Raw genomic sequence first — 20,930 nt, 5'->3', positions numbered from 1 at the left:
TCTTTGTATCGTCAGACAAATTTAGCTTCACAGTACAATATAGACTTTGGAAACAAAATATAAAAAAATCCTGCAATAACAATAATAAATGAATTCAAATGTTCAATTTTTGCTCGTAAACAAAACCAAGGATGCCTGAATTTCTTCCAGCGTACGCCCTTTGGTCTCTGGAACAAATTTTTTAATGAATACCAGACCAAAACCATTGATGATGCAAAACATAAAAAATGTCCCTGAAAACGAAAGAAAGAGATCAAAATCCACTATAAGACTAAATATCAGAAGGGATATTGAAAGCAGATAATCTTCAGGTATCAGCTATTTACCTGCAGAGCCAATCCACTGTACAAGGAAATTGAAAGAATATGAAATTATCCAAGAACCTAGCCAGCTTTCTGCTGTCACCAGGCTTCCAGCTAAACCCTTCACATTTATGGGGAATATCTGAAAAAGAAACCATCTGACCATGAGCCCAGGAAAGGCTTAATCTGGGCATTACTCAAAATCTTTTACAGGTTATTTGGCTATCAAATTCAACTGAAGCTGAATGACTTGCCTCTGCCATTATGACCCAAGGAATTGCTCCCATTCCAAGTGAATAAGATCCTTCAAATACCTGATAGCAACATCCCAAATATTATTGGTAATTATATGTCCCTTTTTTTTTGACTTTTTTTTTCTGGATGATGCCTAACATTGTGATGCCACCAAAGGAAAAAGACATAATGAAAGGCTTTTCCAACTGCAGGAATTTCCTTACCAGTGCACCGATGAATGCCAAAAATGGACTGGACTTCGATAGTCGTAGGTCCTGTTTTGCAAAGTACATTCATTCAGTACAGAGTTGTTTTAAACCTGAACATATTGAAAAAGCTGGATGAATTAAGCAGAACCTTTAATAGGAATGACGATCCCAATAAAAACCAACCCAAGCATGATCCAGCTGCAGAAGCCTGAAAATGGCAGTGGACTTGGTGTGAGCTGCTATTGAGATACACTATAAATATATTATTCGAATCTCCGAATTTCTTACCATGATTAATGGTACCCTTCCTGATTTATCCAGTAGGAGACTCCCCAAAATGGTCATTGGAAGCTGTAGATAGAACAAATGTTTTGGGTATGTATGTAGCAGAATCCCAAAAGAGAACAGTTTTTACTGAATAGAAAGAAAACCTGAACAACCACCACCGCGATACTCCCCGCGGCAGCAGAACAACCTGTCAGATTTGAGTTATATATTGATGATTTTGTCATCTTTCTAAAAGCTCAACAAGGAGATAATTTGCTAGCAAGACAAGCTTACAGACCAGCTGACTCAAAAGTTTCACTTGCATAATATGCAATGGTATTGATCCCTCCAGCTTGTTGCAATCCCATTACTCCTAGTCCCACCTGAAGGGGGGGAAAAAGTTAAAAAGGGTTGAGTATTTCCATGTCGAATGCTATGAATAGATAGTGGTAGAAACTGAGAATAAGCCTTACAATCAGTGCGTGAGCATATTTTCTGTCGAACAAGTCAGTCAAATTAGAGTTCGATAATTGTTTCAGGGTTTCTGTATGGTCCTGAGAATGCATCAAAAGTTAATTCTCTGTCAGTAAACATATTTCATAAGAAAGGAAACATTGAAGCAGTTGAATGTGAATGCTACTCTAATTTCCGCGACTTCTCCTGAAATATCAGCATTAGCTCCTCTAAGGCGCTGCAGAGAACTTTCACATTCTTTCCACCTATTGATCTGAGCCTGGAGAATGTCAGAGAGAGAGAGTCACTCAGTTTTCTCTACATTGCATAAGGCAATTCATTAATCTTAGAATTCAAACTGTACAAATGTTTTATAATTTTTCATTAAATTTTCCCTAACGCTTACCAGCCACCTTGGAGACTCTGGAATGAAGAAAACGCCTAGCAACTGTAGCAGGCATGGAATGGTTGCTGTATTGGCATAGTAGGTAAGGAAGTCCATTTAAGGCGACCATCAAATGATCAGATCATCCAATGGAAACAAGGCAATTAGAGTTACCAATTAAAGCCAAGATTCGCCAGTGGATGAAATTTCCAATTACAAACATAGTTGAATGTCCAGTGCATACCAAAACCTGAAGGTTAAAGCATCTAGCATCAGACGCTGTCAGCTGGAGTGAAGTCTTTATTTTTTTATTTTTTTTATTTTTTTTTGTCGAAACGTTAGCTTTATATATAAATATCCGTAAACTTTACAGTATTTGGACAAAGGTCCAATCAAACGGACAAGCTGTCCCACAAGATCAATGATGCCTAGCATCTAAGATTGGGATTCACCCATTCTTCATCTATCCAGATGTTTAGAGCATAAATGCTTAACTTAATACATTCTAATTTCCTAGAGTTGGCAAAATATATGGAGCACTTTACGGACAAGCTGTCCGTAAATGCTTTATAGTGAAGTCTTTATTAGAAAACCATTTTTGTGCACCTGATTGATAGCTGTAAATGCTCCTCGAACATTTTTAGGTGTTATCTCTGCTATATATACAGGTACCTGTTTGAGATTCAGAAACTGAATACCTCCTGAGGATTTAATAATTGTTATTTGAAATATCTGATCTCCAAATCTACTTCAATTACCACATATGACAAAATCCCAATTCCAAATCCTGTTGAAATCCTTCCGATATCAAGCCACAAAGCGCTCTGTCGACAACCACAACCAACTTAGAGTCAGAAAAATTTGATATCATGGAGTATATCAGCACAGTATTCATTATTGTACGTTATGCCAAAGAGATGATGAATGGACGATCAGTCATTTATGGGTACAACATAAGCAAACTAGTGGCTTCATTTTAACAAGGATCCTTACTTGAAAATTGCACGTAAGTTCATTCCAGTGGGATAAATAAAGATAACTTAATAAATAAGGAAAAAGAATCAATCAAGCATTAGCTTTTATGGTTTCGCTCTGCAATGATTTCATCAATCATAATTCAAGGCTATCTCCTCCAAAAGTACCTGATTATGGCTTCCAAATGTAAAGATCAGATGAAAAAGTACCTTCGAAAATGAAATTACAAGATATCCTGCCGCGCATAACACTTGTGAGAACCACATTGTCTGCATTTGTACAACTCATTTTGTTAGGGAGAAAGAAGCAAAAACTGTCTTCCTTCTAATTTCAGCAAGTAACCTAACTTTTTTGCTAGTTAACATGAATGCCAGCAGAAGTTCTGATATCGAGTATAAAAAAGTAGACCAAAAGTAACATGACTTAATGTCATCTATGAATTAACATGCTTTTGAACAACATAGCACCAAGTAGAGGAGAATACAAAGAGAATATTTATGTAGATCCTCAGTCTATGGAAGATTTTGGAGTTGATGTGTTTTGTCCCTAGAAACTTAGTATGCTGAACTTACATATCTCCTCCCAATGATATCTGCTATCTTGCCACTCAGTATTCCACCAAACAATGCTCCAAGTGTTAGTATTGAACTGAACATGGAATACTGCAGAATCAGAACAAAAATGAGTATTTTTCATGTTCGAGTGTCCTTTTGGGATGCCATTATTGTGAATAAGGCAGGAGCTTCACTACAATGAAAAGTGATAAGGTGTGTGAACTGTGATGGAATACAGAAAGCATCAGAAACAAAGAGTGCTGAAAGATCTATGGAACCAGAGAACTATAAAGTCATAAACAGAAATTCGATCCAGCATTCTTTCAAAATTAGGCTGTCATAAAATAAAATACTTCCACGAAGTATTAGCTCAGTAAAATGCAAAATTTTTAGAAAAGCCACCATAGACAAGGTAAAAAGCCTACTTCTGTCTGTTGGATAGAAGGGTTTTCCAGAGAAACAGATTTATGGTATTTTGAAGAGTATTTCAAATAATTAATTATAAGCACTTGGAATTGACCTCTGTCTTCATTGACTTTTTCCCAGCCATTTCTTTAGCATAACTTAGTTTACAAGTTAATTAGTCCATTGTAATTTCTTTCTTTTTCAGCCATCCTCTTTGGATCCACAATAAACCATGAAAGTTTAGACTGCTGAGCAGGGTGGAATGTAGCATCATTAGTCTCATTTGCGAGTTCAGGCATCATAAAAGTCGCACAAATTTGGAATAAATGTCTAAAGAAGAGCACTCCTGTCAAAGACAATTGACAGGCTGCTAAATCTTGCAACAAATATTCAAAGGGTATACAGAAAAAAAAAATAAAGAAAGAGCTATAATCCTCGGAGACAGACCCCTTCTGGAAAATAAAAAAAGGAAAGTCAGTCCTTGAAGGCAGATAATTTTTTTTTTTTTTTTACATATTTAAGAAGATTAAGGACAACTACCTCAGCTATGGAAAGGCCTAGATCATGCATTATTGCAGATTGAGCAGGAGATGAAAATCCCACCTGCACAGATAGGAATGCATCATATTAGTACAGATAACAACTCCAAAAGTTGACTCTTTGAACCTAAGTTCAGTGACACCATGCAACTGTTGAATTATACAATATTGCCACGCAAAGAGAGCAAAAATATGAACTCAATATCTTAGTCTGGAATTATGACAACCTTTATCCAGGGTGCATTATAGTGGATTTGTACTTACTCCTGTTCCAAAAGAAAAGGAGCCCAAGACAGAAACCGAAGTGCTGAATATGACCACAGGTGTGAGATTATCAGCAGGAGCAGGACTACCAATCTTTTCAGTCTCAGCATTTTCAGTATCACAACTTCCTCTTTTAAGTAAAGGGAAGGTGGCCTCTTCATCAAAATCGACTGTGTTTCGTCCCTCCATCTTTTGGCCACAAAAACCAAATGATGTCAACTCAATTTGCAGATCAACTAGCTAGTAATGGATCGTTGTTTATAAGTTCAACAGTTCAACTGGCACTTCAGAGAAAATGCTGTCATTTCAGAAATGTCTCCCCTTCTGGACATGTGGTTGAAGCAATCTCTTAACACTATTCTATTTGCGAACTTCTATGTATAAATTTGTCTCTTCCAGACTCCTAGTGGCTTGCCTAGTGAATTATGGTCAAATACTCATTTTGGTTTTACCCACTTTGCAAGCGGCTTTTTGGATTCTAGCTTTTTTATGGAAAACTACTTCCACCTATCAGTAGTCTCTCTTTCAAACCAACCATGGTTTATCCTCTCCAACATCCATCATTGTCTCATATATAAATAAACAAAATCTAAAACTTACCCCTATTACTGCAAATTCAATGTCTGTTCCTATCAAAAACACGGAAGAGGGGCAGGAACGGTTCAGTTCATGGCCAAGATTTGGCCAAAAAAAATTGTACGATCAGATCTCATCTTGTACCTCATTTTTAATAATATGTGTGGGACTCACAAAAGTTTGTTCTAAAATTATATATTGTTGAAAATAAACTATATCATGCACAAACAGAGTTATGCTATGTGCAAATGCACAAAACCTTTAGGAACAGTTCTTGCCCCTGATCCAAAAACACGGATTTGGGCCAGTGCAGTTGGGAGTTTGGTACAATTGTTCGATTGTCGTGCATTTTACGTGAGTTGATATATATTTACATTTCTTTGTTATACACGAAAATCTTGTTCTTGGTTCTTGTACGCTAACTCGATAAATCAATACAACCACCATTGTAAACATACAACACGTTCTAAAAAGAGTACAAAATTGTACTATGGGATGCCCGTACTGGATTTAACCTTTTTCCTATCACTTAAAACTTCTCATATGATCCTATCAAAAATACCCACATATTCCTCTGCAGTCCTATTAAAAAGCTTTCATGCAACAAGGCTCTTCTTTATTTGCTGCTGCTTATATATTTGGAAGAAAGTAGAAGAAGCTTGGACGATGGCTGCATTTAAACTTTTTCTAGGGGATGTTGGTACATTGTACTTTGTAGTGAATATTTTGATTTTCTAATGTACTCGATCTTTACAGCCGAGATAGGCACAGGGACAAATAACAGGTGGTAACGTGAAGTTTGTCCTGGCATTTGCTACAATTAAATTTGTTTGGCATTGATAATTTATTGATTGCTGACTCATGTGTGACAGATAAATCCAGATGAAGTATCTTGAATGTCAATTTTATATATAGCAGACTTATTTGGCAATGTGATTTATTCTTGACTCCCTCATTTTTCATTTGTTGCAGGTTTTTTTAGCAATTCTTAGTTTGAGGTTGGCTCAGGACCAATTGCCTACCAAAGCAAGAACATTAAAATTTGTGTACAAGTCCGCTAGGTTTTCTCTTTCATTTGTATTATCGGCACAAGACAATTAGTATGAAAGGTTTCTCATGCTCCTTAAAAGGATCACTCAATGTCTGAATGAGAAAATGGAATGCTACTATAAAATCTCTATATTGCGTGACTAGAATTACTTATAGGAGATTTCCTAGCCTAATGGCTCTTATGACCATTTTCATGGATTAGGGTTTCACAAGTTGAGTTTTATCTATTTCAAATTATGCGTGTAGTCTTAAAATTTTTGGTCTAAATTAGCTAATTTGAACTGGACAGATTTCAACTTGTGAGACCCTTGATCCCATTTTTCTTACTTTATCTACTTCTCTTTGCGTTGATTCGACTTTGCACCTTTCAACTATATTTGCATTCTCATTTTGGTTGCTAAACTTCAAAGTGAGCCACTTTAATCCATGAAGTATAAATTCTGTCTCACTTGAAGTAAAATTTGTCTCACTCGAATGCTTAATCCCAAAAGTATAAAATCTTTTCCACTTAAATATAACATCTATCCCATTTTAGGGACTGAAGTATAAAAAGTCTTATACTTTACAGATTATACTTTAGGGTTTAAAGTGGGACAGGTTTTGCTTAAGTGAGATAAAGTTTATATTTTAGGGAGTAAAGTGTTTTATTTTAAAATTTAGAGATCAAAGTGAGAATCCAAGTATATATAGTTGAAGGATGCAAAGTAAAATTTTTACCTTTTCTCTTTTCCATTGGGTTGTCTAGAAGACTAGAACTTCTAAGCTTGTTATACAAAATGATGTAGACTTCTAATCCTATTCAGGTATGGTACTAAATTGTGTATAATTATATTTCTGATGTAACATTTTTACCCTTGACATACCAACAAGATTAATTCTTTAATTTATGAGATTTAAGTACCAAAAACTATAAATTCAAATGCAACAAATATTACATTCCCTTGCATTACATGAGTTCACAAATATTATATCTGATGTCCAAAGAATTGAAAGTGGTTAAAGTAGTCATCACATCACATAAACACTTCCAATTGTTTGTACTCGCATCCTTTGTCAGACAATTTAGCATCATATGGAGACTTGTGAGAAAAAAATCAACTCAACTCATCCTAGAATGATGAATTAGAGGATTCAAGATTTCAATTCTTGCTTGTAAACAAAACCAAGGATGCCTGAATTTCTTCCAGCGTACGCCCTTTGGTCTCTGGAACAAGCTTCTTGACAAATATCAGAGTTAAACCTGTAATGATGGAATACATAAAAAATGTCCCTGAAAACAAAAGAAAGACATTAAAATTCAACCTATGCCTAGACATCAAAAGGGATTCAGAAGACAAATAATGTTCAAGTTCTGACTATTACCTTCTGAGGTAATCCATTGAACAAGGAAATTGAAGGAATAGGAAATCAACCAAGAACCAAGCCAGTTCACTCCTGTCACCAGGCTTCCAGCTAGACCCTTGACATGTATGGGAAAGACCTATGAAAATGAGACCATGAGACCAGCTTTTTTATTCTCTGGGCATCACTTAATTTAACTAGGTTTTTTGTTTTTCCTTAGAAATTTTTTACTTTTAAGGTCATTTGGACTTCACTTTTTAACTGAAGTTGAATGGCTTACCTCTGACATTATCACCCAAGGAATTCCTCCCATTCCTAGTGAGAAGGATCCTACAAATATCTAATAGCAGAATCCCATATATCATTACTATAAATATATGTTGCATTTTGTCTACAACTACCAACAAACCAAAAGAAACGTTACCAGTGCACCAATTAATGCCAAAATTGGGCTGGCCTTCCAGAGTTGAAGGTCCTGCTTTGCCAAGTACGTTCTTTGAGTACATAAATTTATTAAAAGCTCAATAATTTGAAAGAACTGGATAATTTAAGGCAAAACCTGCAATAGGAATGACAATCCCACTAGAAGCCAACCAAAGCATGATCCAGCTGCAGAAACCTGGAAGAACAGTAGACTTGGTTTGAGCTGATATTGATACTCTACAATTTTTTTAATTAAAAACCTCCGATTGCTCACCATGAGGAGCGGTATCCTTCCTGATTTATCCACTAGCAGACTCCCCAAAATGGTCATTGGAAGCTGTAGATAGACCAAATTTTCATGGAATGTATGAAACAAAATCCCAAAACATAACAGTTTCCATGCATAGTGTAGGAAAACCTGAACTGAAGCCATCGCCATAGTCCCCGTGGCACCCGAACAACCTGTCAGATTTCAGTTATTGATGTACCAATTACTTTGTTGTCTTTCTGAAAGCATCAACAAGGAGATTTAATTAATAGCAAGACTTTCTTACAGACCAGCTGACTCAAAAATTGAACTTGCATAATATGCAATGGTATTGACCCCTCCAGCCTGTTGAAATGCCATCAGTCCTAGCCCGACCTGAAGAGAAATTAAAGGATTGACTACTTTCACGTCCAATATTATGAATAAATAATGCTATAGACTGAGAAAATGGCTTACAATCATTGCGTGAGCATATTTTCTGTTGAACAAGTCAGTCAGTTTACAGTCCGAGAATTGTTGCAGGGTTTCTGTATAGACCTGAAATGCATTATATGTTAGTTTTTCTGTTGTTGAACATATCCCAGAAAAACGAAACAGTGATGAGGTTGAATCTCAATGCTACTCTAATGTCAATGGCTTCTCCTGAAATATTAGCATCAGCTCCTCTAAGGCGCTGCAGAGACATTTCACATTCTTTCCACCTATCAATCTTAGCCTGCAGAAAGTTAAAGAGTCATTAAATTTCCTCTATTGCATCGACCATTTGATTGAGCATAGGATAAGAAGCATATATTTTTGTTACCATTCGTTACTACATTTTTTAACACTTACCAGCCACCTTGGAGACTCTGGAATGAAGAAAAGGCCTAGCAGCTGTAGAAGACATGGAATGCTTCCTATAATAACACAGAAGGTAAGAAAGTCCACTAAGGTGACATACATCTCATCCCTTGGAAATAGGGCAAACAGCGTTACCAATCAAAGCCAACATTCTCCAGGATACGAAATTTCCAATTACAAGCATTGTTGAATGGCCGCAGCATATCATAACCTGAAGAATTAAAGCATCTAGCATCAGAAGCTGTCTACAGGAGTGAAGGTTTTATTAGTACAACCATTTTTCTTTACCTGATTGAGAATTGTAAATGCTCCTCTATGATTTTTAGGCGTTATTTCTGCGATATATACTGGTACCTATTTGAGATTCAGAAACTGAACCATCCTGAGTGTCCAATAGTTGTTACAGAAACTACTTGAAGTGAAAGATTAATTTAATTACCACATATGATAAAATCCCAATTCCAAATCCTGTTGAAATCCTTCCAATATCAAGCCACAAAGCACTCTGTCGACAACCACAACCAACTTAATTTGATCTCAGGAAAATTTGATATCGTGGAGCATATCATCACACCATTCATCATTATAGGTTATGCCTAATAGATGATGATTTGATCTAGACAGAAAGTATAATATTAAAATGGACAAGCAGTTATTTACGAAAGAAAAAATAGATCCAGTATTATCAGTAACCTAGTGACTTCACTTCAATAAGGCTCTTTACTTGGAAACCGCTTATAATGTCATTCCACAGGATAGAGAAGAATACATCAATAACAAGAAAAAAAAAATCAAGTATGAATTTCATGATTTTGCTCTGTAATGATGTCAACAATCTTACTCCAGGGATACCTACTTTTAAAGAATCTGATTGTGACTTCCAAAAGTAAAAGGACTGAAATTACTGGAGACAAAGAATAGATGAAAAAGTACCTCTGAAGTTAAAAGTACGAGATATCCTGCAGTGCAAAACAGTTCTGAGAACCACATCGTCTGCATTTTACCTCAACTCATTTCGTTAGAAACAAAAAGAAGTAAAATTTATCTTTCTTTTACTTTCAGCTGATAAACCTGTTGTAACTTTTCAGCTAGTTAACATGAATGCAAGCAGAATATTCATATTGTGTATAGACAAAAAGACCAAAAGTAACAAGACATAATGTCATCGAAAAATTTTATTTACATGCTTTTGAATACCATAGCACCAAGTAAAGGAGAACGGAAGGAGAAAATTTATGTGGATCCTCAGTCTATGAAAGATTTGAAGTTCTTTAGATGTTTTGTCTGTAGAAACTTAGTGTTACAGAACTTACATATTTCCTCCCAATGGCATCTGCTATCTTGCCACTCAGTATTGCACCGAACATTGCTCCAATTGTTAGTATTGAACTGAACAAGGAGTACTGCAAAACAACCAAAAAGAAGAGAATTTCTCATGTTTGATCCTTCACAGGGATGGCCACTAGTGCAAATAAAGCAGCAGCTTCACCAAAGTGAGGAATCACAAGGTGTGTGATGAGATACTGAAACATCAGAAACAGGTTGCTGGCAAGGCTACGGAACCAGAGAACTAGTAACTCATATTCTGCACCCGTTCAAACTTTGGTTCCTATTTACTCCTGAGAAGTATGAACTCAGTGCAATGCAAAATTTCTAGAAGAGCCAGAATGTATGAGATAAAAAACCTACTTTTATCTGTGTGATCAGAAGCATTTTCAAGTCAAGAAGCAGACATATAATTTTTGAAGAGTGATTCAGATAGTGCATTACAAGCATTTTGAATTGAACATCTGTCTTTACTCTTTATTATCTTTTTTTTCTGGCCAATTCTCAAGCGTTATTTAGTCTACAAGTTACTGAGTCCATTGCCATATCTTTCCACTCTTCTTTGTTGTTTCTTTGCCAATTTCTTTGGATCCATAATAAACCATGAATTGTTAGACTACTAAGCAGAGCAGGATGTACCTGCATTAGCCTCATTTGCAAGTTCAGGCATCACATGAATAGTAATAAGCATTTCTTAAAATCACCCAAAACTAGAATGAATGTCTAAAGAAGAGTGCTTCTATCATAGAAAATAACAGGTTGCTATAATCTTGCACACAAGCAATTAAATGATACTCTGAAAAAGTTTTTTTTTTCAAAGTAAAGATAATTATAGCCCTTGGAAAGAGACTCTTTCTTTTACATCATTAGGAAGATCAAGCAACCTACCTCAGCTGTGGAAAGGCCTAGATCATTCATAATTACAGATTGAGCAGGAGATGAAAATCCGACCTGTTCAGAAATTAACGTATTATGTTAGTGGATATAATAATTTGAAATTTTGATTCTTTGAAAAACTAAGTTCAGTAATACAATACATGTGTTGAACTATAAAAGCAATGATGCCATGCAAAGATGTCAAACATGAACTCAAATCTGTCAGTCTGAATTTATAGCAATCATTATTGGGGATGCATTATGCTGGATTTGTACTTGCCGCAGTTCCAAAGACATAGGAACCCAAGACAGAAACAGAAGTGCTGAATATGACCACAGGTGTGAGAGGATTTGCAGGAGTATTACTCTTTTCATTCTCAGCATCTACATTATTTTCAGTGTCACAACTTCCACTTTCAAGTAAAGGGGAAGTGGCCTCTTCATCAAAATCAACTGTGTTTGGTGCCTTCATCTTTTGGCGACAAAATCAAATGAACTCAAATGGCAGATCAACTACCAGCGGATTGTTCTTATTCAGTTCAACATTTCAACTACCCTCAGTTTGCATGAGAAAATATTGCCGCTCAAGAGAGAGATCCCCCCTTTTGCAATATGTGCTTGAAGGAATCTCTAATAGACAATTTGCAATTTGTTATATAATAACACTAAAATAATTTTAACAAAAAAAGATAATTTCATTTTTTAAAAGAATTTCAACAAAAATTAATGCAAGATTTGCTGTAGATTGCGTGGTTTTTTTGTCTGTACTAGTTTAGAGATCCATTGTGCAACAAGCAGTTGGCTGTTCTTTTTGTCTTTTTTGAACTGATAGCAAATGCTTCTTAATAAGTTTTGTTATTTGCTTGTCCAGCACATTATTATGCTATACAACTACAACTTCTAGTTCTTTTCCCTTTTAGAAAGATTTCTTGTAGGGTCACAATATTTCTTAACTCCAAGTTGTAAAAAACTAGTTTGGACAGGGAAATTAATTATCAAAATTTCTCAGAGCTATGCTGTCACTGATCGCTTCATTCAGTATGGCAGTGGATCTAACTCAGTGACCCACAACAATGTGCTTTTTGGCTTTGTTTCTTGCTTTTGCACTGATTCTTGTTGGCTTACCATTGATCAGAATATTCTTTAGCTTTTCTATCAGGGCTTTTCACTTGTTTTCATTGGCTTGTCATTCATTACACTGTTACTTAGCTTCTTTTCAAGATTTTGCACTTACTCTAGCAGACTTGTCACTTTGTCTCCACTAGTTAGTGTTCTGCAGAACAACTAAACTACCATTTGGTTTCTTTGAAGTCATAATTTGCAATGATATCATGTTCCTTTTGACATTTACAGAAAGTTTTACATCGATGCAGATGCCGGTGGGACTAGAAATTGGAACATATACTCTTTGAGACTTCACCCAAGTTTTTCATTTCCTTTTTCCACTAATCCAATACAGTATATACAACAACAATGATAATAACAGAGATGCTTTCAGTTTCAGCATCTCAAGAATGTATCCTCAAAACCTTAGTAGGTGAGGAGAACGTTTTACATTTATACCAGTTGTAACACTAAATCAAAATTTGATTGTAAGAATGGACTATCTCTACACAAGTTACCTAGGGATTATATGCATATGGACTCCAATTCTGATAGAAGAATGGATGCTGTAGAATCCGGTGAGACATCTCCTTTGAAGGCATCCTTCAACTGCAAATGTGCTGGACCAGACCCTGACCTCCCAACTATATTGTAATGTCCTTGATCTTCTAAAATACCTATACCGAAGATCCACATCTAATGCTTTTCTTTTCCTTTTGTGTCTCGTTTGCACTGTGAAACAAACATTTCTAGGAACTTTGCTTTACTTCTCTGGGAATCTTCTACTTGAGTAGCGCCATAGATTCTTGAATTTCTTCTAAGGTTCGTCCCTTCGTCTCGGGCACCAATATTGCAGTAAATAGAATGATTAAGGCACAAACGATTGAAAATACAAAGAATACTCCTGCAAGCATGTAATCTAAGTGTTAGAGAAGCTGTTCAAAAAGATGTTTTAAGGAAACCAGACAATCAAAAAGATGGGATGCATCACCTGATGCGCTCCACTCAAATAGATAGTTGAAAGCGTAGGTAACGATCCAAGAACTAAACCAGTTGCCTAAGGTCACAAGACTTCCACCTGTACCTTTGATGTTTATGGGAAAGATCTGAAATAAAAACATTCCTCCCAGTTTAGCTATAGTCATGCATAGAAAGTCGAGTTCATGGCTAGCATTCCTCAAAAGGCTTTAAATGCAAATCTTACCTCTGACATGATTACCCATGGTGTACCGCCCATTCCGGCTGAAAACGATGCTGAGTATATCTGGTTATTGAGAAAAAAACAGATTAACCATGCATATTCTTAGTAAGCTTGGCAGTAGATAAACCTTTTTGTTTGAGAAAAACTTCATCAAGAAGGAAGGATAGCAGGAATTTTCATATTCGTTTAGGTAATCATGCAACAGTGACACAAATGCAGGCCACCATACACAAGATTGGACGTAAAAAGAGAACATATGAAGTAAATTGCAACTAAAAATAAATCACTAAGGGGCTAAAAATCCTTAGAAGAAAATGCAGATAAAAGGAAAAAACTACTTGGATCAGGTAAACTCACCAGCAATCCTGTCAGTGCTAAAGGTGCAGAGAACTCCGTAAATAAATTGTGATCCTGCTACCACCAAGTCAGAATGTTAAAGTATGATAAATTGATAATCCACATAAGCAAAGCTATGAAAATTAACAGGGAATATTAACGAAAAAATAAGTAAACTCAAATTTTAATACCTTAAAGAAGAACCCAAGTCCTACGAGAAAGCATCCTATGCATGATCCAGCAGCAGTAAACTACAAAGTTTCAATTCAGCAATTATTCAGTACTCATGTCTAAAACCAAAAAGAATTGACAATCAGATTCGAACTAACCATCAGAATTGGACGCCGTCCAGCTTTGTCCATTAAAAGTACGCTCAGAGAAGCAAAAGGAAGCTGAAAATGACAAACACAGTTTGAGATATTTGAATGAAGTAACATTTTTCTGATAAATACGCATCATTTGCAAGAGAAAGAAACCTGGATTGTTGCCATTACAGTAGATGCAATGCCAGCAGAGCAACCTAGTCAAAAGTTGTTGTTCAAATCATCATTCGTTGAAGAATAGTATTCTAGAGATGTGTTGAGAAGTTCAGATGTAAGTTGCAATATGGTGCTTACCAGCTGCCTCAAAAATTGAACTGGCATAAGATGAAACTCCATCTGTCCCTCCAAATTGTACCAGAACCATCAACCCCACACCAACCTAGCAAATAAATGTTAGTTATTAACTTCACAAAATAACAGGAAGAACCAAATCCAGTTTGAGTTTCAAGTAAAACATACTATAAGTGGATGAGCATATTTTCTGTCAAACAAGTCAAGAAATCTTGATTTAGGGAGTAGCTGGGCTGTTTCTGTATAGTCCTGTAAAACAGTGACCAATATGGTTAAAGAATTCCTTGGCTGGTAAACACAAACAAACTTGAAAAACAAGATCATCTCAATGCTTAAGAACATAGTCCAGAGTAAGAAGTTACTTTAATTTCAGCAGCTTCTGAAAAGATATCAGCACCTTTTCCCCTCAAACGCCGTAAAGCTAGTTCTACGGCTTTTTCTTTGCCAATCTTTGCCTGCAGATGCTTCATTGATTAGTCTATCATATGCATGTGCAGATGATAACTCATACCCTCTCAGCATAGATTGCAAGTAAAAGTGAAAGAACAATTTTAAGTATTTCTACATCAGTAAATTCATCATACCAAATTCTATGAATCATGCAGACGTTACCCCAATCCCCATGTTCATGAGAAGTAAAAATGAACACAATGCAAATGAAACACAGATGCACCAGAAATTTCGGTTGAACTCACCAGCCATCTAGGGGACTCAGGTATGAAGAATACCCCTAATATATGGACCAAACTAGGCATCACTCCTGCAAAAGTAACCAAATGTAACTATTTATATCCCTTAAAGTTGGAACGTATGAAACAGATAAAAATTCGATGCCAACACTTCTTACCAAATATAGCCAATGAACGCCAAGTCAAGAAATTCCCAATGAAAAACATTATTGAAAAGCCACAAGTTACTGTGAACTGCAAAACAATCAGTGCATTGTTAAAAAAAATATGAATTGAAAAGGAAGAACAAGAAGAAGAAAATATGCCAATGAATCTGCTATATTGAATAAACAATATATTTCCCATACCGTAGCAACGGCTGTAAATGCACCTCGAATGTTCTTTGGAGTAATCTCTGCTATATAGATTGGTGCCTGCTTGGCGAGAAAAATTTGGTAACGAATTGGTATACATAATTCACAGAGAAAATAACAAAGGGCATGGGCATGCAATAACTGTAACAATTACCACATAACAATGAAGTCCAGCTCCGATTCCCATTAAAAATCTTCCAGCATCAAGCCACCAAGCATTCTTTCAAAAAGAGCATAATACGATTAGAAACTCAAAGCTAGAGTAGTCACTGAATAGAAACAAAACTAACCCCAAGTAAAATATGAGAACATTCTGAAATTACAGACACCTAGTGAACATGTATAGTGATCTATTAGCAATAATTTTTTCCCTGTTCAGAAAGAGTGTTCTGTTTACAGCTGGCTGATGTGGTACTTCTAAGAAAAAGAGAACTACAATGATTATTGAGAAAAGCACAAATTGTGCAGTGTATATCCAAGTTGATAGTCATTAACATCTTTTTTTTCCCAACCTAATCTTAATGTGTAACATAAAAAAACAAAAAATGTTCTAAAAGAAAGATGATAATCATTTACCAACTGAGATTGATACTTAATTTTCAAAAACAAACTACTTCTGTTGCTACATTTCCTTTAACTCACTGTAATGAATGTAGGCTAAACTGCTTTAGATCTGCTGTAGTAAAATCATCAGAGTGCATGCGTACATAACATACTACCATCACTCATTCATTATAGTAATGGATTTAATTACTATGCAGCTTTGATTGTGAAGTCCCACCAAAATAAGAATATCAGAATCCATTTGGAAGAGTATCAGTAAACTAAGGTTGGATTAACTTCTTGCTTAAACAGTATCATAATTCCTACAAATATGATGTGCAGCTAGTCCAAGAACTATTATTTACATACACTATCTCATTCAAGCCATTTAACAGAAAAAGATGAAAATACATTCAAATCGAGCTGTAGAACAAATAGAATGGAATTAAGAGTACCTTTCCAACCATTATTAAAATCCACCCGACAATGAAAAACATCTCCAAAATCCACATTGTCTGCATTAAACATCAATTTTTATTGGAAATATTCAAAAATTCTGTAAGAAGTAAAGAGACAAGTTTCAACAACTAAGAAACTTACAACTCTTCGGCCAAAAAAATCTGATAATTTGCCACTAATTAGGGCACCCACCATTCCAGCAAAAGTCAAGATTGAACCAAAAACAGAGTACTACACATGGAGCAAAAAGAAAAGGAAAAGATCAGCTTACTCCTTCTAAAACACAACAAAATCTGGTACTATACCAATGAATGTATGCTCTGTGCAAAAATAAACCACTGAGACTAAAGTTGATTCAAATGTATGGCCCCAGTATAGTTATTATGTTTGAAAAGTATCTATGTGTGCAGGAAACATGGAGAGAAAATTGCACATGGTTGTGGGAATAGCTCACAATATCAGTTTAAGATTGGTAACCATTCACTGAAGCCAAACAGAATTGGGACAAGATCGTGTTGTTTTCCCTATAATTCAAACTAGTCAGATTTGCAGCATTCACACGTTAGTCAGCTTTCCGGTTTTATTAATTCAGGCAGCTCAAGAGTGTCAACATTCAGTCCTTCTTCAGTTTAATGAAGTTAAGACGTTACAAAGGCTTGTGAAAACAAGAACAGGCTGACTCCTCTTTCTTGAAGTACCTTCCCCCATTATTCACGTGGAAGAAGAGAAATGAGCAGGCTTTTAACGAAACATAATTAGTCCTAGAGGTGAAAACTTTCCAGTAAAAAGGAAAAGTAGTATAACACCTCTTATTGGCATTATGTTCAAGTATGTCCCCAACTCAAGAAACACTAAGTTTAGATACTTAGGAAGACTTGTTAGGTTGTGGTTCATTTAAAGACCTTGTTTCTCCTAAACCGATATCACCACAAGGACACAAGTTCACAATACACCTGAAGACACGTGCATCAAAGCCAATTTTTATCGGTTGCTGTTTGGTTATCTGATGCACTTTCTCCTGATCCCCGTCAATTAATTGCTCACTCAAAACCTAATAATCAACCAAAATACAGATATTTGTACTAGAAGAGTAAAAGAAATGTCAATAAAATGAAATTTGTGGTAAATATTCAATGTATTGTTCAGTTTTTCTCATTCTCCTTCCTTTAAACATGCAGCAACTTGTTTAAGCAGGCATTTCTCAGCTTACTGATTCCTTTTTTTAATCTTGTCAGTCGGCTATTATATCCTGATGCACTGGAAATCTTTTAAGATAATGAAGGGAACAACCAACCAACTATAGTAAAATGCACACACTTACTTCTGCAATAGATAAGTCGAGGTCATGCATAATTCCTGATTCAGCTGGAGAAGAATACCCAACCTGCAGAAATTAGTTGATGTCAACCCATGAACGCCTAAAAAGCAAGTACCTTAAGAACACACGTCTCCACTAGACCTTATTCTGCTACAAATTCATGCTTGTTATCAGATGACCCAATTGTAACATTTAACAGGCGAAGGGCAGACTCCTTTGGATTCCGCAGAAATAACATACTTTCTCCCTTTAAAAAATTATCTCCAAATAGAGATTGGTGATTTGCCAAACATTTTAATGGAACAACCAATTACCTAATCGACAACCAAATTTGTTAAGCATCACAGTGAAAGACTTCTTCACAGATTAATTTCTACATAAACTTTGCAAAATAGTAGTACAGACGTGCACATACGAACCAAAATTTGTTCAGAATTTTTCATAATTGATTTTCATCAAACCGTACAATAGTACATATTTTCATCTGTTCCATACTTACTGCAAATCCATAGGCTAAGGAGCCACAGGCAGCAACTGCAGTACTAAAAACGACCATAAGTGTTGCAGAGCAGCTCCTACTTGTGACTTCATCTCTGCTTCTTCCAGAAAGCAAGCCTTCTTCCATGCTGCCTTTCTCCTATCACTCTCCCTGAAGAAGGAAACAATTTTTAGTCAGTAATGAAGCCCCACTGATGGAATTATGGAATTATGGAATTACGGACACATGGACTACATTGTCTGTATCGTCTGCAGAATAGTAGTACATTGCTTTTGCAACATTATTTCATTTTAATGAGAACCTAATTTTCCTTTTGCAACATTGGGACACCCCACCTTTGTCCTCTTCCTTTCTTTTCTTGAATTGGTTCAAAGCATACTCAATTCTTTTTTTGAAAGGCAAAGCATAATTCTTAAGTTGGAAAGAATAAAGTACCAAGAACTTATTTAAATGAAACTCACTCACAAATTTCTTATCAAATTATCCCCACAAAACAGACATCATAACATCAATAGCACTACTGAAAGCAACTTTCCAACATAGATGCGAGTCTAAACCTTGAAATTATCAACCATATTAAGGTATTATCCCTCCACAGATACTGAATTAGAGAAGATTTCAAGTGCCCATACACCTAACCGTAAAGGGCCTGTATGGTTTTAATAGTTTAATCAACTGGGGAAAAATTAATCATGATCAACAACCATTTTGAGCTCCTTGATTACCAATGTACAAAATTAAAAGCAGAGTGTGCCCACCACAAAGTCAAGCAAAAATTATTAAAATAAGATCCACTAAGCCAGTAGTCAAATCTCACAAGCCAATTAAAATTTACTTAATTGATGGATCAAAACATCTGTACTCTGTGGTGAACAATTAAGATTCCTTCACTAAATTCAATCAATAAACTCAGTTCATCTTAAAGTACAAACATCACAAACTTTCTTAAATCAAACGGATGCCCTTTTCCGTACTAAACTGTTTCTCTACCCAAGTCAAACATACAAATTAACTATTAGAAGAAGTATTTACACCACAAACCCAAAAAATTTACAAGTGCAATAGCCTGACGAAATCATCTGCTAGTACACCAGTTTAGCCCACAGTCTTAGTACAGTGGACTTGTGAAGAGCAACAGACAATGAAGTTCTGCAGATGCATCATTTCTTCAAATCTCACAACTTATTTGCACGCAATCCTGAATCCTCCCTCCAAGCATACTAAATGTTTTTATCACCCCGAAAGGACACAAATTACAAAAAGTTCACCTTTTACAAAAAATAAGTTGTGGGTTATCTTTCTCCTAAATATCAGCATGACTGTAATATTGAACAATCAAGAACCCAGAAGTTAAAGTACTAAGAAAAAAAATCTATTCCATAACAAACTTTTTTCTCCCAAAAAAGAGAATAAAACCATGTAAATTTATAGTGAGAAAAACGAACCTCCACTAAAAAAAAGGCTTGATAGTTTCAGCAAAACTTCAGAAATAGCTCTTCAAGCAAAGGAATGACGTTGCTATGATTGTAGTTCAGATGAAGAGATGGCCAAGAAGTAGATAAGAGAGGATGACTTTCTTATAGGAAAGGTTTTGTCAATTGTCAAGAAGCTCTATGGCTGACAATTGGAAGCAAATGCACAACTGTATATATAATATACATGCGTCATGCTTCCACAACCACCATTCTTCATACGCTATAGTGTTTGAAATCTGTAGCTGGGGCCAATCAAAAAAAGCCAAAAGGAAAGAAAGAAAGAAAGAAAGAAAGAAAGAGGGAAGAAGCAACCTCAACGAAAAGCAGCCATGAAAACAACATGGCAAAATTAATAAATGATGACTGGAAAACGGTTTGTTACGGTTTCATGTGGGTTTTTCTACTTTCTTGGAAGTTGGATATTGTACTTTAGAAGCATTTTAGCTAATATGTCCTCTTTTTTTTTTTTGAAACATACAAATATAAAAAAGGTGGGGACATCTATAAACCGTAGGCAATGTTTTCAAAGGTGGGGACATCTATGTTTTTGAAAATACTATGAAAAAGATGGGGACACCTTGCCTATAAACCGTAGGCAGTGTTTTCAATTTGCAGTTTAATCGGTTCAACTGATTCAATCTTTCGGGTCGACGGTTTAGCTTTTTGTTTATTTATAGTTAGAAAATATTATTGAAAGAAAATTATAAAAAAAGAAAAGAAAAATTATTGACAAATTAGTTCAAAAGTCTAGTTTTATTTATTTTTATTATCGATTCAATCGATTTTTGATTGATTTTGACCCTATTTTGACTCAATTTTTGACTAATTTTAATCAATCGATTTGCAACTCAATAGATCAAATCGGCCAATCTAACTCAATTTCCAAAACATTGGTCATACGACAATGATGTTTTTGTGCAATTCTATACAATTAATGAATATGTTATATAATTTGATGTATATCATATTGTTCTATTTTAATATGTCATATTTTATTTGTACACATTAACTTTTGCTCAAAAATAAATATGTTATATCATTGTACGGTAGAT

The 20,930-nt window shown here is 35.5% G+C and overlaps 1 protein-coding gene across 1 annotated transcript; it reads right to left on the bottom strand.

Moving 5' to 3' along the window:
• Window positions 1-58: 58 nt before the first annotated feature.
• Window positions 59-20,186, bottom strand: LOC113729397 (uncharacterized). Its single transcript, XM_072077853.1, has 56 exons — window positions 19,849-20,186; window positions 18,404-18,553; window positions 17,908-17,970; window positions 16,728-16,817; window positions 16,583-16,642; window positions 15,739-15,804; window positions 15,579-15,644; window positions 15,390-15,465; window positions 15,238-15,302; window positions 14,905-14,997; window positions 14,711-14,791; window positions 14,546-14,630; window positions 14,405-14,448; window positions 14,258-14,320; window positions 14,120-14,179; window positions 13,950-14,003; window positions 13,596-13,655; window positions 13,383-13,497; window positions 13,177-13,295; window positions 11,568-11,774; window positions 11,300-11,362; window positions 10,399-10,488; window positions 10,019-10,078; window positions 9,525-9,590; window positions 9,374-9,439; window positions 9,221-9,296; window positions 9,077-9,141; window positions 8,868-8,960; window positions 8,702-8,782; window positions 8,536-8,620; window positions 8,396-8,439; window positions 8,252-8,314; window positions 8,114-8,173; window positions 7,979-8,029; window positions 7,835-7,894; window positions 7,576-7,693; window positions 7,364-7,483; window positions 5,188-5,216; window positions 4,588-4,827; window positions 4,325-4,387; window positions 3,398-3,487; window positions 3,035-3,094; window positions 2,609-2,674; window positions 2,457-2,522; window positions 2,025-2,100; window positions 1,872-1,936; window positions 1,653-1,745; window positions 1,486-1,566; window positions 1,311-1,395; window positions 1,177-1,220; window positions 1,034-1,096; window positions 894-953; window positions 761-811; window positions 557-616; window positions 327-444; window positions 59-233 (listed from the first exon to the last, which is right to left on the bottom strand). The coding sequence occupies exons 2-56, from the start codon at window positions 18,527-18,529 to the stop codon at window positions 103-105; spliced, it is 4,395 nt and encodes a 1,464-aa protein (XP_071933954.1). The 5' UTR covers window positions 18,530-18,553; window positions 19,849-20,186; the 3' UTR covers window positions 59-102.
• Between the last annotated feature and the right edge of the window lie 744 nt (window positions 20,187-20,930).

This window comes from Coffea arabica, chromosome 2e (assembly GCF_036785885.1).
Source record: "Coffea arabica cultivar ET-39 chromosome 2e, Coffea Arabica ET-39 HiFi, whole genome shotgun sequence".
NCBI lineage: Eukaryota > Viridiplantae > Streptophyta > Magnoliopsida > Gentianales > Rubiaceae > Coffea > Coffea arabica.
The sequence above is the reverse complement of the archived record's forward strand: the minus strand, read 5'-3'. Positions and strand labels throughout refer to the sequence as shown.

Excerpts from the sequence above, each read along its gene's own strand:
- LOC113729397 (XM_072077853.1), bottom strand. The coding sequence starts at position 18,529 with ATGGAAGAAGGCTTGCTTTCTGGAAGAAGCAGAGATGAAGTCACAAGT. Across the intron at positions 10,489-11,299 it reads TAGGCCTTTCCACAGCTGAG|TACTCCTTGTTCAGTTCAAT; the intron begins GTAGGTTGCTTG and ends GTTGTTTTGCAG. Across the intron at positions 8,783-8,867 it reads GAGAAGCCATTGACATTAGA|GTCTATACAGAAACCCTGCA; the intron begins GTAGCATTGAGA and ends AATGCATTTCAG.